The sequence below is a fragment of the Daphnia carinata genome, chromosome 10 (assembly GCF_022539665.2).
Source record: "Daphnia carinata strain CSIRO-1 chromosome 10, CSIRO_AGI_Dcar_HiC_V3, whole genome shotgun sequence".
Classification (NCBI taxonomy): Eukaryota; Metazoa; Arthropoda; class Branchiopoda; order Diplostraca; family Daphniidae; genus Daphnia; species Daphnia carinata.
This window is the reverse complement of record NC_081340.1, coordinates 6189495-6202212: the sequence shown is the minus strand read 5'-3', so window position 1 is coordinate 6202212 and position 12718 is coordinate 6189495. Positions and strand designations below refer to the sequence as shown.

General features: G+C 38.0%; 6 protein-coding genes across 7 annotated transcripts; 5 read left to right on the top strand and 1 right to left on the bottom strand.

The window, feature by feature from the left end:
* The first annotated feature begins 136 nt into the window (after positions 1-136).
* On the top strand, positions 137-2310 carry LOC130701341 (septin-1-like). Its single transcript, XM_057523315.1, has 9 exons — positions 137-294; positions 410-515; positions 582-668; positions 730-853; positions 928-1062; positions 1123-1240; positions 1297-1544; positions 1611-1785; positions 1866-2310. The coding sequence occupies exons 1-9, from the start codon at positions 262-264 to the stop codon at positions 1944-1946; spliced, it is 1107 nt and encodes a 368-aa protein (XP_057379298.1). The 5' UTR covers positions 137-261; the 3' UTR covers positions 1947-2310.
* Positions 2311-2465: 155 nt separating this feature from the next.
* Positions 2466-2777, top strand: LOC130701334 (general transcription factor IIH subunit 5-like). The gene is made up of 2 exons (XM_057523308.1): positions 2466-2510; positions 2588-2777. The coding sequence occupies exons 1-2, from the start codon at positions 2476-2478 to the stop codon at positions 2775-2777; spliced, it is 225 nt and encodes a 74-aa protein (XP_057379291.1). The 5' UTR covers positions 2466-2475.
* Positions 2778-2790: 13 nt separating this feature from the next.
* LOC130701325 (zinc finger HIT domain-containing protein 1) lies at positions 2791-3465 on the top strand. The gene is made up of 3 exons (XM_057523299.1): positions 2791-2938; positions 2993-3086; positions 3147-3465. Exons 1-3 carry the CDS (start codon positions 2791-2793, stop codon positions 3373-3375), a joined length of 471 nt encoding a protein of 156 aa, XP_057379282.1. The 3' UTR covers positions 3376-3465.
* Positions 3466-3870: 405 nt separating this feature from the next.
* LOC130701314 (perilipin-2-like) lies at positions 3871-6077 on the top strand. Of its 2 annotated transcripts, XM_057523287.2 has the most exons (8): positions 3871-4001; positions 4221-4390; positions 4464-4655; positions 4718-4934; positions 4994-5166; positions 5233-5520; positions 5587-5700; positions 5769-6077. In XM_057523287.2, the coding sequence occupies exons 2-8, from the start codon at positions 4280-4282 to the stop codon at positions 5781-5783; spliced, it is 1110 nt and encodes a 369-aa protein (XP_057379270.1). In that variant the 5' UTR covers positions 3871-4001; positions 4221-4279; the 3' UTR covers positions 5784-6077. The 2 variants fall into 2 exon arrangements, with proteins under 2 accessions (XP_057379270.1, XP_057379269.1); XM_057523286.2 differs by lacking the exon at positions 3871-4001 and having other exon boundaries at positions 4170-4390.
* A 145-nt stretch (positions 6078-6222) lies between these two features.
* Positions 6223-8257, top strand: LOC130701308 (glycoprotein-N-acetylgalactosamine 3-beta-galactosyltransferase 1-like). Its single transcript, XM_057523278.2, is given in 8 exon segments — positions 6223-6676; positions 6747-6899; positions 6960-7098; positions 7166-7298; positions 7301-7448; positions 7514-7674; positions 7739-7903; positions 7970-8257. Coding segments are annotated over 8 exon segments (1230 nt in total). The 5' UTR covers positions 6223-6489; the 3' UTR covers positions 8114-8257.
* A 1512-nt stretch (positions 8258-9769) lies between these two features.
* LOC130701293 (protein white-like) lies at positions 9770-12449 on the bottom strand. Its single transcript, XM_057523260.1, has 10 exons — positions 12321-12449; positions 12057-12237; positions 11752-11990; positions 11511-11684; positions 11366-11446; positions 10802-11299; positions 10611-10742; positions 10310-10538; positions 9972-10243; positions 9770-9890 (listed from the first exon to the last, which is right to left on the bottom strand). The coding sequence occupies exons 1-10, from the start codon at positions 12396-12398 to the stop codon at positions 9789-9791; spliced, it is 1986 nt and encodes a 661-aa protein (XP_057379243.1). The 5' UTR covers positions 12399-12449; the 3' UTR covers positions 9770-9788.
* Between the last annotated feature and the right edge of the window lie 269 nt (positions 12450-12718).

Here is a 12718-nt window from a genome sequence, read left to right as displayed (position 1 = left end):
GTGTGGAGCTATGAAAATATTTATTCATTATTTTAAAAAGAAGTTTCAAACATTAATCTTACTAAATTTCAGGGAAAAAGATAAGACGTTTCAATTGGCGAAAGGTCCGCACACACCCAAGTAGATCGCAGCGCCACCGCTGCCGTTGTTGCTGCCGTACTATTAGATAAATTTGATAACTGTCATCGTTTTTGATTCCTATTTTTAACAACTGCAAAAGTTTAAACCTGCCTGTTACAATTACAACATTGTTTACCAGTTATGTCAGCGGAATCAATCAAAAATCCAGGCGGGGTAGTACTTTCGTTATTTTTCTTAACTTTGCATAATTGCATAGCTGCATATTAACTTTATGCATAGCTTTGAACCACGATTCCAATAAAACAATTTATTCGTTTCTCGAAAGCAGTTCACAAACCCAGAAATGCCCGGATATGTTGGATTCGCCAATTTACCTAACCAAGTTCACAGAAAATCAGTTAAAAAAGGATTTGAGTTTACCTTAATGGTTGTCGGTAAGTAAACTTGTTTATTAAAACTAGCTTGTTAGAAATTTTAAAAGCCTGATCTGAACTTCTCAGGAGAAACTGGGCTTGGAAAATCAACCTTGGTCAATAGCCTGTTCTTGACTGACCTTTATCCTGAGCGCAATATTCCATCAGCTGGAGGTTTGTCATCATTTGATCATAGAAATGTTAAGTAGATGTCACCCAATATATTTTTTAATAGAGCGCACAAAGCAGACAGTCAAAATTGATGCTTCTACTGTGGAAATTGAAGAGAGAGGAGTTAAGCTTCGTCTTACAGTGGTTGACACTCCTGGGTTTGGAGATGCCATTGATAACACTGACTGGTAATTTCCATGTGACCTGTTACAGTAAATGTGAATCTTGCTATTTGATTTTAATTTCTTCCTATATTTACCAGCTTTAGATCAATAATCCAGTACATTGATGACCAATTTGAGCGTTTCCTTCGGGACGAAAGTGGACTGAATCGTCGCAATATTGTGGATAACCGAGTTCATTGCTGCTTCTACTTTATTTCACCATATGGGCATGGGTAAAACTGCGTTTACTCCGTAGCATGTCGCAGATTCGTTATCTGGTTATTAATTTATAGGTTGAAACCACTCGATACACAATTTATGAAAATGCTACATCACAAAGTAAACATTGTTCCCGTCATCGCAAAAGCCGATATGTTGACTAAGAAAGAAATTGCTCGACTAAAGAAAAGGGTATAATTTCTACCATACTGTATTGTGATCATAACCTTCTTATGCAATTTGTGTAGGTTATGGAAGAAATTGAAGCCAATGGAATTCGGATTTACCCGTTACCTGATTGCGATTCTGATGAAGACGAAGACTACAAAGAGCAAGTCCGTCAACTAAAGGAGGCCGTGCCGTTCGCTGTATGTGGAGCCAATACATTGATTGAAGTTAAAGGCCGTAAGGTCCGCGGGCGACAGTATCCATGGGGCGTAGTTGAAGTGGAAAATCCCGAACACTGCGATTTCATTAAACTTCGAACGATGCTAATGTAACTCGAAGTAACGCTACTGCCACATGACTGTTGAACTAATATTTTTCGATTTCATTTCATCAGTCAACAATTGCAAGACCTTCAGGAAGTCACCCAAGATGTACATTACGAAAATTACCGATCAGAGCGTCTTGCTAAAGGTGTAGTAGCAGGAAATCGAAAAACTGCCGGACCAACCAATTCTACCGCACCGCCAGCTGCCCCAGAGCAAATCAATGAGAAAGAAAAAATACTGCAGGTTAGCAAATATTTTGCATTAAAACAGGCTTTGGTAATGTTAAGTTTTTCGATTGATTTGGTGAAATTGTTTTCTTGTAGGAAAAAGAGGCGGAGCTACGACGAATGCAACAGATGTTGGCTCAGATGCAAGCTCAAATGCAACAACAGCAACCTCAATAGCATGATGGAACCAGGAGGAATAGCAATTTTTTATGGTTCATCATCCCACAAGGAATATTTTTTCTCTATGTTTTTGACTGTTCGTTTTCTTGGATTATCCTTTCGCTATCCTTGGCACTCATACCTTCCAATAAGACGTCTTAAGTTTCTATAAAAAAATTTCAATCCAAGTGCCAACATTTTAAATAATACTATGCTTTTTTCTGGTCACTATAGTGATTATTTTCCTCCCTTGCCTTCATTTGATTTTTTCTTCCATGTATGGTGTGAAGCCAAGATGCGTCTCTATAATTCTACACCGAATTTCTCCTTAGTATCTCAATACTGGTTGCAGTATTCAATATACATTTTTTTTAAGACTCAAGGTTTTGCTGGTTTATCTTGGAAATTTTTTATCCGTTGGTATTTTAATAACAATTCAGATCTTTTTTGTTTGTAAAAAAATAAAATAAAACATACAGCCTCCTGGTATTTAGTTGCCATCTAGCGCCGAACAATTCAGTGCATCTTTAAAGCAAAAAATGCCAAAATGGTGAACGTTACGAAAGGAATCCTAGTTGAATGGTATGTTGATCTATAAAAAATTAAAGCTATTTTATTTTCCAAAGAATTTACGTCATTCTATATGAATTTATATATAGTGATGCTGCTATGAAACAACTTCTTCTACATTTGGACGAAACTAACGCGCTAGGAAACAAATTCATTCTTCAAGACTTGGATGAAACTCACTTGTTCATTGCTCCTGAATATTTAGAAGTTTTACAAACGAGAATCGACGATTTGATGGATAGGATTAGTTTTCCTTTGGCCGAAAGGGAAACTGATTAAATTAAACTACAATATGAACTCTGCCCAAAGGGAATCAGCACGTCAGAAGGATGCCAACTCCAGAAGGGTTCTGGATGAGGCAGCACGAAGGAGACGGGCAAGAAAAGCATTGGAAGCCCTAGAACAAGACAACTTTCATGATGATCCCCATGCAAATTTAGGTAAATTTGTATTCACCCTATGTGGATGAGTTTGTAACTAGAATGTTTTTGTAGTACTGAGCAAAAAGATCCCGAAGTTTGAAGAATCACTAGATGGTAAACAGACACGCAGGAGGAAATCAAAAAATTTTGAGATCTTCAAACAGAGGTATTTTCTGTATTCATTGTTAATACATTTCATAATTAATCTTTAAAAAATTTCTATCAGATTTCGAAAGTCATTTGCTCAGTTGTTGGAAGAGGAACAAATGAATCGACCAGAGCCTCCAAACTATGTTTCAGCTCAAGTTCCACCTTCCAAGTTTCCTGAACGTCATTTTTGTGCTGTGTGTGGATTTATTTGTAATTATACCTGTTTATCATGTGGCGCAAGATATTGTAGTGTAAAGTGCTTGGGAACTCATCAAGACACTCGCTGTTTAAAATGGACCGCATAAAATTCCAATGCTTTCTTCTATTGTCATTTCGTTCAACCTTCTTGATTACTGTTCCTGCTGTGTGAGAAAATACACTTGATGTTTCTATAACGCCTCAATTTTTATATATGTTTATTACGAAATCGATTGGTGACGGCGCGATGCGAAGTATTTTTTAAATTCAAAATTGTTTGGCAATGTCTCCCGGTTTACCCCTTAGGAAACGACATTAAGGGGCATACACGTGGGCAAGAGGGGGGTGGAGTAATCTAGGAACGATAAGAGGCAGAGAAGCGAAGTCACAACAGAATTACCAAGAAATAAAAGTCGTATACAGGAGGCTAAATGTCGAAAAAGCCTATCAATGACCTTGATTTAGCAGTACGTCTGACTAACGCCATATCGCAAAAGAGAAACGCGATGTGCATGTATTGACAGCGAATGAAAAGATGTTCCATTTCAATTCCTTTGAACACTTGTGCATCGAACAGTCGCAACAGGAGCACATTTCCCACTACATAAGTCGTCGTCATCGCGTTTTGATTTCAGTGACACAGTGGTCCGTTGTCCTGAGTGGTACTTGTGCAGAGTTCCAGCATTCGACCGGTTTCACCCGTAGCGTGAGTCTTTCATTTTATTAGCGTAAGGTAAATATAATTAACGTGAATAGCATAAGTGATAAACATAGTTGACTGAGACACTTTTTTTGTTAAGATGGAGTTGTGACTGAGTGTTCTTGTAAAAGTTTTACAAAAACAACCATAATTTCTGCTTTGTAATTTCTATTGTAGTTATCTTTTAACAGTGTGCTATTTATTACAGTGTTATTTTTTAAGTGATCATGCATCATAAATATCGTCTTAAAGGGAAAAGGAATATCAAGGACAAGCCAGTTGTACCAGAAACATCTGAGACATCAAACATCATGGTTCAATCTGAAACTCCCCAAATGCCAGAGTTCTTGTCTCGAGTAGCCAACCTTCCTGTTGTTCACTCAGCTATTGACTATGCTTCTGATACATATATGAAAGCAAAGGTATCACACTATTTGATAGAATTGTAATTATGTGTTGATGTTAAAACACATTTATTTGTAAATAACAATTTAGGATTCGAGTCCGTCGCTGATTAAGAAGACTTGGTCCACCGCGGAAGATACTATTAACTTCGCTGCCAGTCGTGTTTTGCCCATCGTCCAAAATACTTTTGAGGGGCCTATCCATGCTGTTGACACGCTGGCCTGCAAAACTTTAGACAAAGTAGAAGAAACATTGCCAGTTGTCACCAAGACTACGGAAGAAGTATGCTTAATTACACCCCATTATAATTGCGAGAAAATCCTTTATCTGTCCGTTATATGCAGATTATGACAAATACTCGTTCGTACGTTAACGGAAAGTTACAACCTGTTCAAAGTGGGGTTTCCTCTGCCGTTGACGTTGTTTCCGGAGCAACGGATAGGCTGCTTGACAACCGCCTCGGACGGTTGACGCTCAATACGGTGGAATTCAGCATCTCTACTGTTCATGATTTCATTGACTATTTCATTCCCCCCATTACCGGCGAAACCGTGATTGATAGTAAGTAATGTCAAATTAAGTCCGACGTCAGACATGTTTATAATGCGTTATCCCTCCAGGTCCTGTTGTTCCGGCAAAACCGTCAGGAAAAATCATGTGGACTATTCGTCGAAGCTTCGACGCCCTAATCAAAGTTCAGAATCGTCTTTTATCTCGCGCTCAGCAGACTTTATACCATCAAGCTTGTAATGCTTTGGTTGCAATTGGCGGTCTGGTAGATCTTCTCGGATGGGTAAGTGTCGATAATGCTAAATTGAATTCCGTTTTGTTTAAACGCATCTTATAATTATAACTTTAGATACAACTGAATTGGCAAGAGTTAATGGTGAAAAGCGTGAGCGTTAAGTTGCATGAAGTTGCTACATACTATCGTGGATCAGCTGATGGCGATAGGAAAGGTCAAAGCAATTGGTTTGACGACGTCGTCTTCCTGGCTAGCTATTTCGCTAACCAATGTGTGCATTATATCCGTGGCGCTATCAGCGCTACGATTGGAATTCTGGATTCCCAGCCCGTTAGAGCACTTCGCCTTCAGCTTTCCCTCGCTCTGGCTGCTACGTTGGACTTTGCTACCCAAGTCATTCAAGTAAGAATTTACTATTGCTACAAAGATGACTGTTTCTTATCGAGGTCATTCCCATGTGTACATTAGACCCTGACATCAGATAACATGCTGGAAAGAACTGAAAAATTTCTTCAAGCTGAATTCCCCCTCGTTCTCAATGCCCTAGTGGCGGCTAAAAATATGGTCGTTAGTCCCCCCAAGGTATTTTGAACTGATATCACTCAACTGAGCACAATAACAGTAATAATATTTGCATTCTTTTTTTACAGGAAAAATTACAATAGGTAACCTCAATGTTGAATCTCCTTCCCCGACGACGAGGCCATTGTATACGTTAACAAACGTTCTATCTGGTTCGATCCCCTCGGTTTCCTACTTTTTTTTTTCTTGTTTCTTTTTTTTGAAAGTTTGGGTGGTTTATAATTGCCTTTCTGGTGGTTGGGTTTTAAGCTTAATTACTTTTTATATTCCCCTCGTTTTTTAACTACTTCAAATGTTTCATGTAGTACCTAGCTGTGTTCTGTTGAGATGAATTTAAGCATCAATTGGGGATGCAATAAACTATTATTCACGCTTAACCATTCGATGAAATTCGATGGATATTGCGAGAATTTTGGTAGTTTAGCGACATCCGAAAAAAAAAACTCATTTGTTTAACATATCAGTCGGTTACTGACAGGTACCATTTCCTACGGTTGAATTAAACCGAGTAACCGACAACCAAATGGTGACAAATGAATGTACGCGCAAGGGTAGTAGGAGGGATATGTAGCCTATTTATTATTTGATATCCCTACAATCGGAACAGATGTTGTGTTATTGACGTCATGGAATAATTGCATTTAAACGAGCTCGCAGTTTGCTCAGGTGTAATCCACGTGTTAAGAGAATCAAAAAAAAAAATAGAGGAAAACTATTCGCCTCACAATTACACAAGTATTGTCCTTCTACGCAACTGGCTGAGTAGATCCTCATTTTTTGTTTCGTAATATGAAACTGTTTTTGCGCTACAGTTTGGAACTGTTAGTTTCTTTTGTCCTCTTGCAATTTTTTCATTCTACTTCATGGTTTTCTCCCGACCATCAATCTAGTATACTTTCAAATCAATTAATTAAGTTCTATCGAAGTGGGCAATCTAATCTTTCTTTCAATACAGTTATGGAACCCTATGACACAAGTAAGTATTCAAATTTTGCAATGCTTATAACTGAAGATTCACGAATCATTTTTATTTTATTTTTTTTTAGTTCGCGATGATTTGGCAAGAGAAATGTTCACCAAAATAAGAGTTTTGTGCTGGATCATGACTGCGCCGAGGAACCATTGGAAGAAAGCCCGCCACGTCAAAAATACGTGGGGAAAAAGATGCAATAAGTTAGTCTTCGTTAGCACGGAAACAGGTAGTTTGGTTGTCTATTTCGATTCTGTTATGAAATAATCAAATAAATAAAGGAAACCAGACAATAGATTGCCAACCGTCAAGATAGCCGCTGTCGAAGGTTATGATAACTTGTGGGGAAAGACAAGAGAAGCCTTTCGCTACGTCTGGGAACATTATCGCGAGGAAGCTGATTGGTTCCTAAAAGCTGATGACGACTCGTATAAAAAATTCAAATGACTTTTTTAAAATTAATATTTAAATATTGGAAATTCATGTGATTCATAGGTTCGTCATTTTGGAAAATCTTCGTTATTATCTGTCCATATTCAATACGTCCGATCCTTTGTACTTTGGTCACAAGTTCAAGGCTTATATAAAAAGCGGCTACATGCAAGGCGGATCAGGTTATATAAAATTTTCTCGAGGGACTTAGCACAGGTGTTATACAACCTTGTAATGAAAATAGGCTACGTATTGAGCAAAGAGGCCCTGAGAAGATTTGTTGAAATTGGACTAGAGGACCCAACAAAATGCAGTGCTACTGAATGGCCAGAGGATGTTGAAATCGGTTTGTATTGTTTTATAGAATTTGTCAATAGGGTTAAATTAGGAAAAAACCTTGCATTTCAACAGGTCGTTGTATGGAAAATATGAAATGCGAAGGGATGGATACCAGAGACTCCTATGGGAGAAATAGGTTCCTACCAGTTTCTCTCCCCATCCATTTAACTTTGGGTATAGTAGAGGATACGTGGTTATGGGACATGCATCCTTCTTACTATCCAATTCAAGGTGTATGTATTTTTAAGTGCTATGATCACTAGCCCATCACTTGCACGTTTACTGGTGTTGCTTTAGGGTTTTGACTGCTGTTCAGACACAGCAATTGGTTTCCATCAGTTAACTGCAAGTGACATGTATCTGTATGATTATCTGATTTATCGAGTGAACCCATACGGCGTGAAAGACGTTCGTTTGGAAATTCAATTTAGACCTCATACGCCCCCTGATGTTGAGTTGCAGGTACAGCTGGAACAAATGTTTTCCATGTGCATAGAAACATCTCTAAATTAATGGTACATTGAACAGGAACCACCGTATCCAGGTCCATCTGCGGCAGATCGCATCTGGTTGAAGGAATTGAGAAATCGTGAACGATCTGAACTTGAAAGATTTGGCCAAACTGAATCGAAATATTACTCCGAAGAAAATTTTCAAGACGACCACAAATAGCATTTTTTTTTCAGTTATTATTTTTTATTGTTTCAACACCCTAAGAATTTATAACTCGCTTATCTCATGAATATTTCTGTGTCTTATCACTGGTTTGTTAAATGGCTTGGGTATAAAGCTGCGTTTTCCAAAATAGTCCTGTATTTTTTTCTTTTCTGGTCATCAAATATGTTGCTGACTTAATACAGACTGAGTGAAAAGAACATCTTTTGTAAATGGAATCAGTGGCACATACCAATGAAACAAATGATAATAGTAAGTCTTCAGAAATAACTGGTAGACTACTTGTAATAACTTTGTAACATCAGAATCCATACTAAGGGGGACATATGTTTTTTTAATTGCATTTTGTACATTGAATAAATGAATTTCTATTGACCTATATCTTTTGTAAAATTTATTATTCATATACTGCATTGATCTAGTAAAATATTCGAATCTGCAGTGTTAAAAAAAGAATCGACTTCAAGACAAATACGCCATGGCGAATGGCAACGTTGTTCTGCAAAAATAAATAGCTAAATTCCATTGAAAAAAGTAAACACTTTGCCTGTATCTTTATTGTTTCCTTTTTTTAAATTTTTGTTTATGCTGCTTCCAAGAAATTCCCAGTAAATTATAATTTGCATAAAATAAAATACCAGTTTAAAAAGCATTTGGCAACGCGTGTAAAAATGTAGTAACGGAAGTACTGGCTGCCTATGGAAAATCGATATTTGCCTTTTACAGTTTAGGCGCTCAAACTGCACGTTTCTCGTTGTATTCAAATGATAGTCGACCAGTTAAGATGGTTTTTTTAGGCGCGTCATAAAGTTTCTGATAAAACGAGATTGATCTAATTGTCGTTGCCTTCGTTAGTGCCTTTTGTTTAGTGATATCGTTCTTCGTAATGTTTTTTTTTTAACCAATAGCTTATAAACGTAACAACTGCGCCCAATGCTGAACTTCTGAAACTAAAACTGAGAATCAATTCTATCAGTGAACTTCTATCATGAACAAAGTGCAAGACCAGAGCAGAAACTGATTGTAGAAATGTTTAATTACCATAAGTTGCCATTGCAAGACTTGTCATGCCTTAAATGGCCAAATTGTGATTTTATGGTTACGTGAACCCCAGAACTTTTCTCTAGTCCTGGCCCCAGTGTCCACTTGGTAAGTGTTACATGGACATGATCTAATTTTGTAGACTAACATATTTCAGTTTAGGGCATTTCGTGGGTGCAACCCTTGGACGAAGCATTGGAGATTTCAAGCTGTTCGTTATGGAGGATTCTAAGGTAGGAAAACTCTACTATTACTAGAATTGTGTTTCCTTTTGCTACCACACAATGTTCCATTAAATATCTGTAATTTCAATGCAAAAGAAGCCCTTTTCCAAAGCTTCGTAGCCATCCTATTGTCTGAAATGTGCAAACTGGCTGGTTTGGCTTGGTCAACTCTGCTTTCGGGTGTATTTTGTAAAATTGTGAATTTTGTTCTTGATGCTCTCATTGGTGCCCAAAAAATTTTAAGTTTACCATGTAATGAACATTTGCGCGAAATTTTAATTTAATTAACAAATTGTTGAATCGGTATAACTACACCGTTTTGCTTGTTTGAACAGCTCGTTGCTAGAGCAGAGTTATGACTTGGATGTTGATTGTCAAGTTGTTTCGGAAATATGAAGCAGTAAAATTCAATTTTTGCGATAGGTTTTGCGAAGAAGTGCTAAAAATGCTAGAATACGGAATGCGAGAATTAGAGCAAACAGTCCACCAATATCGCGGTAAAAGTAATCCTAAAATGTAAAAAATACGTCAGTAAAAATTGCACCTGCGTCCACAAAACGTAATATTTGAATTTAAAACTTTTTTTTTACCGGGTTAAAGTCAAACGATGCTAAAATTTGCTCCCCTGTGCACATGTTATCTGGACAACTAGTGTCGTTGAAGCTGATGCCGACCCACTGGTTGATGGACAGTGCCTCATTGCCGTACATAAACCACGAGATGTAGCGCATCCAATCGAAGTAGACAGGCACATCCTCATTCGAAAGGAAAAATCCTCCAAACAGCAATAAAGGAATAACTAATGGGGGTGCTAAAGCGAGAGCAACATCGGTTGATCCAGCTAGGCAGGAAATCATGAATCCTCAAAGATAAATCCCAATTGCCGGTATTAGTACAGGGTGGGGCTAAATAATCTTTTTTTGAATACCGAACGATGAGGCGACGTTGGCAACGAGGATGGTAATTCCGCAGGCTATAAAAAATCTGTCAGCTGCGGGATTCAATCCGATGGCAAAGTAAGGAATCAAAACAAAAAGGAAAGGGAAAAGGATAAACAAGGGAAGATCAGCTATAGATTTGCATATAAAGTAAACGTCCGTCCTGTACATCCCGTTGAAGTGTTCCCGCAGGAATATCGGCAATTCGCCGGTAATTGCCTATCGTAAATTTTTAAAATTGTTTTTCCTGTTTTTTAAATCATTTGAAATATTCTTGTTGTAAAAACTCACGTTGACAACTCCAAAAACATTTTGAAAAGTCATATTTGTGAGAAATATGAATAGAGCACCTTGAATATTTCGTACATTATCAAATTCAAGTGTCTGCCCTTGGTAGATCAGAGCGATAATGGCTGAAATGAACTATTTTTAAATTACATTTTTATAAAGTCCAATCATAACTTTTTACGCGTAAAACTTACGATAGTCTGAAAAGCCTTGACTCTCAGAACAACGGGCTCCCTGACCACGGCAATGACGGATCGCCATAGGACGGCCCTGAACTGGGCGAACCAAGATGCCTTGTAAGGGGATTTTTTTGCTTTAACTTCTGCGAGTTCGAATTCCTGACTCTCGGTTGAATTCAGCGAACGATTGGCTTTCACAATTTCGAGAACTTGTTGCCCAGCCTGAGATGATTCGTAAGCATCACAGATGTCTTTGCTCTTTTTCCTCGAATCCACTTCCTGGCCCGGCACTGTGGCTAGCGTGTGAATGTAGTAATCGGCTGGATTGTAGTTTGACGGGCAGGGTAATCCCCGGGCAGAGAAAAAATTCAGGGCCTCGCTGACTGGACCGAGAAAGGCCGTTCTACCTTCAGCCATTAAGAGGATGCGATCGAAAAGAGCAAAGACTTCAGATGACGGTTGATGAATTGTGCAGACAACTGTTTTGCCCGTCGATGCGATGTTTTTCAACACCTTTTTTAAAAAAGAAAATTGAAGAATTGAGCTTCTTGTTTTGAAATGTAATTTCTTATTGTTTACCTGGACAATGTTTTGTGCCATATAAGAGTCGAGACCTGATGTTGGTTCGTCACAAAACATCAGTGAAGGATTTGTCAAAACCTTTTTTGATTGAAAAATATTTTGTTTTGAAATTTTTACTTGTAAAATTTTGATTTTTAAATACCTCTGAAGCAAATGCGAGTCGTTTTCTTTCTCCCCCAGAAATACCTTTGATTCCTCTTTCGGGATTGCCAATTACTGTATTTTCACACTTGCGGAGTCCTAATTCGTGAATCACTTCCCCGACGCGGATCATTCGTTCATCGTAACTTAAATGCTTTTCCATACGCAATAGAGCCTAGAATAGAAGACCACAACTTGAGTTTTTTTGTTTTTGATTTTGGTTTGCATCTTGCCTTGTTTACCTGGAATTCCAGATGTTCTTTGACAGTAAGCGTGGGGATAAATAGATCGTCTTGTTGGACATAGCCAGAAATACGTGCTAATGTATCCGTGTTCACTTTTGCTCCGTTCAGAAACCTTTCACCCGTTATTTTGAGCTTCCCCGTGTTTCTGAAAGTCAAACAATTGAGAAGAGTCGTTTTTCCAGCTCCACTGGCTCCCATAATAGCCAAAAATTCACCGGGTCGAACGCATCCGGTGACTGAATTTAAAGATAAAAAGGGAGAGATTGTTTTTGTGTTCAACATGCCATGCGGTTTTGTTTTACCATTGTCCAAAATTCGTTTTTGAATTGGCGGTTGACGCTTAAAACAATTGCCTTGTTTTTTTTCTAAGTAAATTTCGATATTCTCCCACGAGTACGTCACAGGCTGCGATCTCCTTAATGTGATACTCGAGTCCTTCTTTTCTCCTAGGCTCGATTTTCTGCTTGATTCCATGATTTCCCCCTTAATCAATTGGTTTTAAGCATAAATTGTTGTGATTCTTCAGTATTTTTCAATTTTCAATCGTAATCCTGTAAATAACTTACCGTATCGTCGAACCCCAGATTGACAAACGTTGGATTTAACGAGTGGCCGTCCTTATTTTTTTCTGTATGGAGGTCCATTTTTATGGCTTGCAAAAGACGACTTGTAGTTCAGTGTGGCACAAGTTACTTGACTGCACAGCGTGTCCCGATACTCCCACCTTAATAAATACCGTAGTTTTATCTCGTTTGTTGCGCACCAGGCTATGTTGTTAATCGTTATCTTTCAAATCTATCACGTAGAGACTAAAACTTCTAGGCCAAAGTTGATCAAAGTGACTGGCAAATTTGAGCTGAAACATAAAATATTTTAAGATCTGATTTAAATCACGGCTTGTCTGTTTCAAGATAACCGCTCCTTCTAAATGTTTCTTAATTTATTTTGTGTGAAATTTTTTAAA

Coding starts and splice junctions, on each gene's coding strand:
- LOC130701314 (XM_057523286.2), top strand. CDS start 4,196: ATGCATCATAAATATCGTCTTAAAGGGAAAAGGAATATCAAGGACAAG. Junction 5,167..5,232: donor TGGTAGATCTTCTCGGATGG/GTAAGTGTCGAT, acceptor TTATAACTTTAG/ATACAACTGAATTGGCAAGA. Junction 5,521..5,586: donor TTGCTACCCAAGTCATTCAA/GTAAGAATTTAC, acceptor TGTGTACATTAG/ACCCTGACATCAGATAACAT.
- LOC130701334 (XM_057523308.1), top strand. CDS start 2,476: ATGGTGAACGTTACGAAAGGAATCCTAGTTGAATG. Junction 2,511..2,587: donor AAAGGAATCCTAGTTGAATG/GTATGTTGATCT, acceptor ATTTATATATAG/TGATGCTGCTATGAAACAAC.
- LOC130701293 (XM_057523260.1), bottom strand. CDS start 12,398: ATGGACCTCCATACAGAAAAAAATAAGGACGGCCACTCGTTAAATCCA. Junction 11,300..11,365: donor TGGCACAAAACATTGTCCAG/GTAAACAATAAG, acceptor TTTTTAAAAAAG/GTGTTGAAAAACATCGCATC. Junction 10,244..10,309: donor CAACGTCGCCTCATCGTTCG/GTATTCAAAAAA, acceptor TTTATCTTTGAG/GATTCATGATTTCCTGCCTA.
- LOC130701341 (XM_057523315.1), top strand. CDS start 262: ATGTCAGCGGAATCAATCAAAAATCCAGGCGGG. Junction 1,063..1,122: donor ATTTCACCATATGGGCATGG/GTAAAACTGCGT, acceptor ATTAATTTATAG/GTTGAAACCACTCGATACAC. Junction 1,241..1,296: donor TTGCTCGACTAAAGAAAAGG/GTATAATTTCTA, acceptor CAATTTGTGTAG/GTTATGGAAGAAATTGAAGC.
- LOC130701325 (XM_057523299.1), top strand. CDS start 2,791: ATGAACTCTGCCCAAAGGGAATCAGCACGTCAGAAGGATGCCAACTCC. Junction 2,939..2,992: donor TGATCCCCATGCAAATTTAG/GTAAATTTGTAT, acceptor ATGTTTTTGTAG/TACTGAGCAAAAAGATCCCG. Junction 3,087..3,146: donor TTTGAGATCTTCAAACAGAG/GTATTTTCTGTA, acceptor AATTTCTATCAG/ATTTCGAAAGTCATTTGCTC.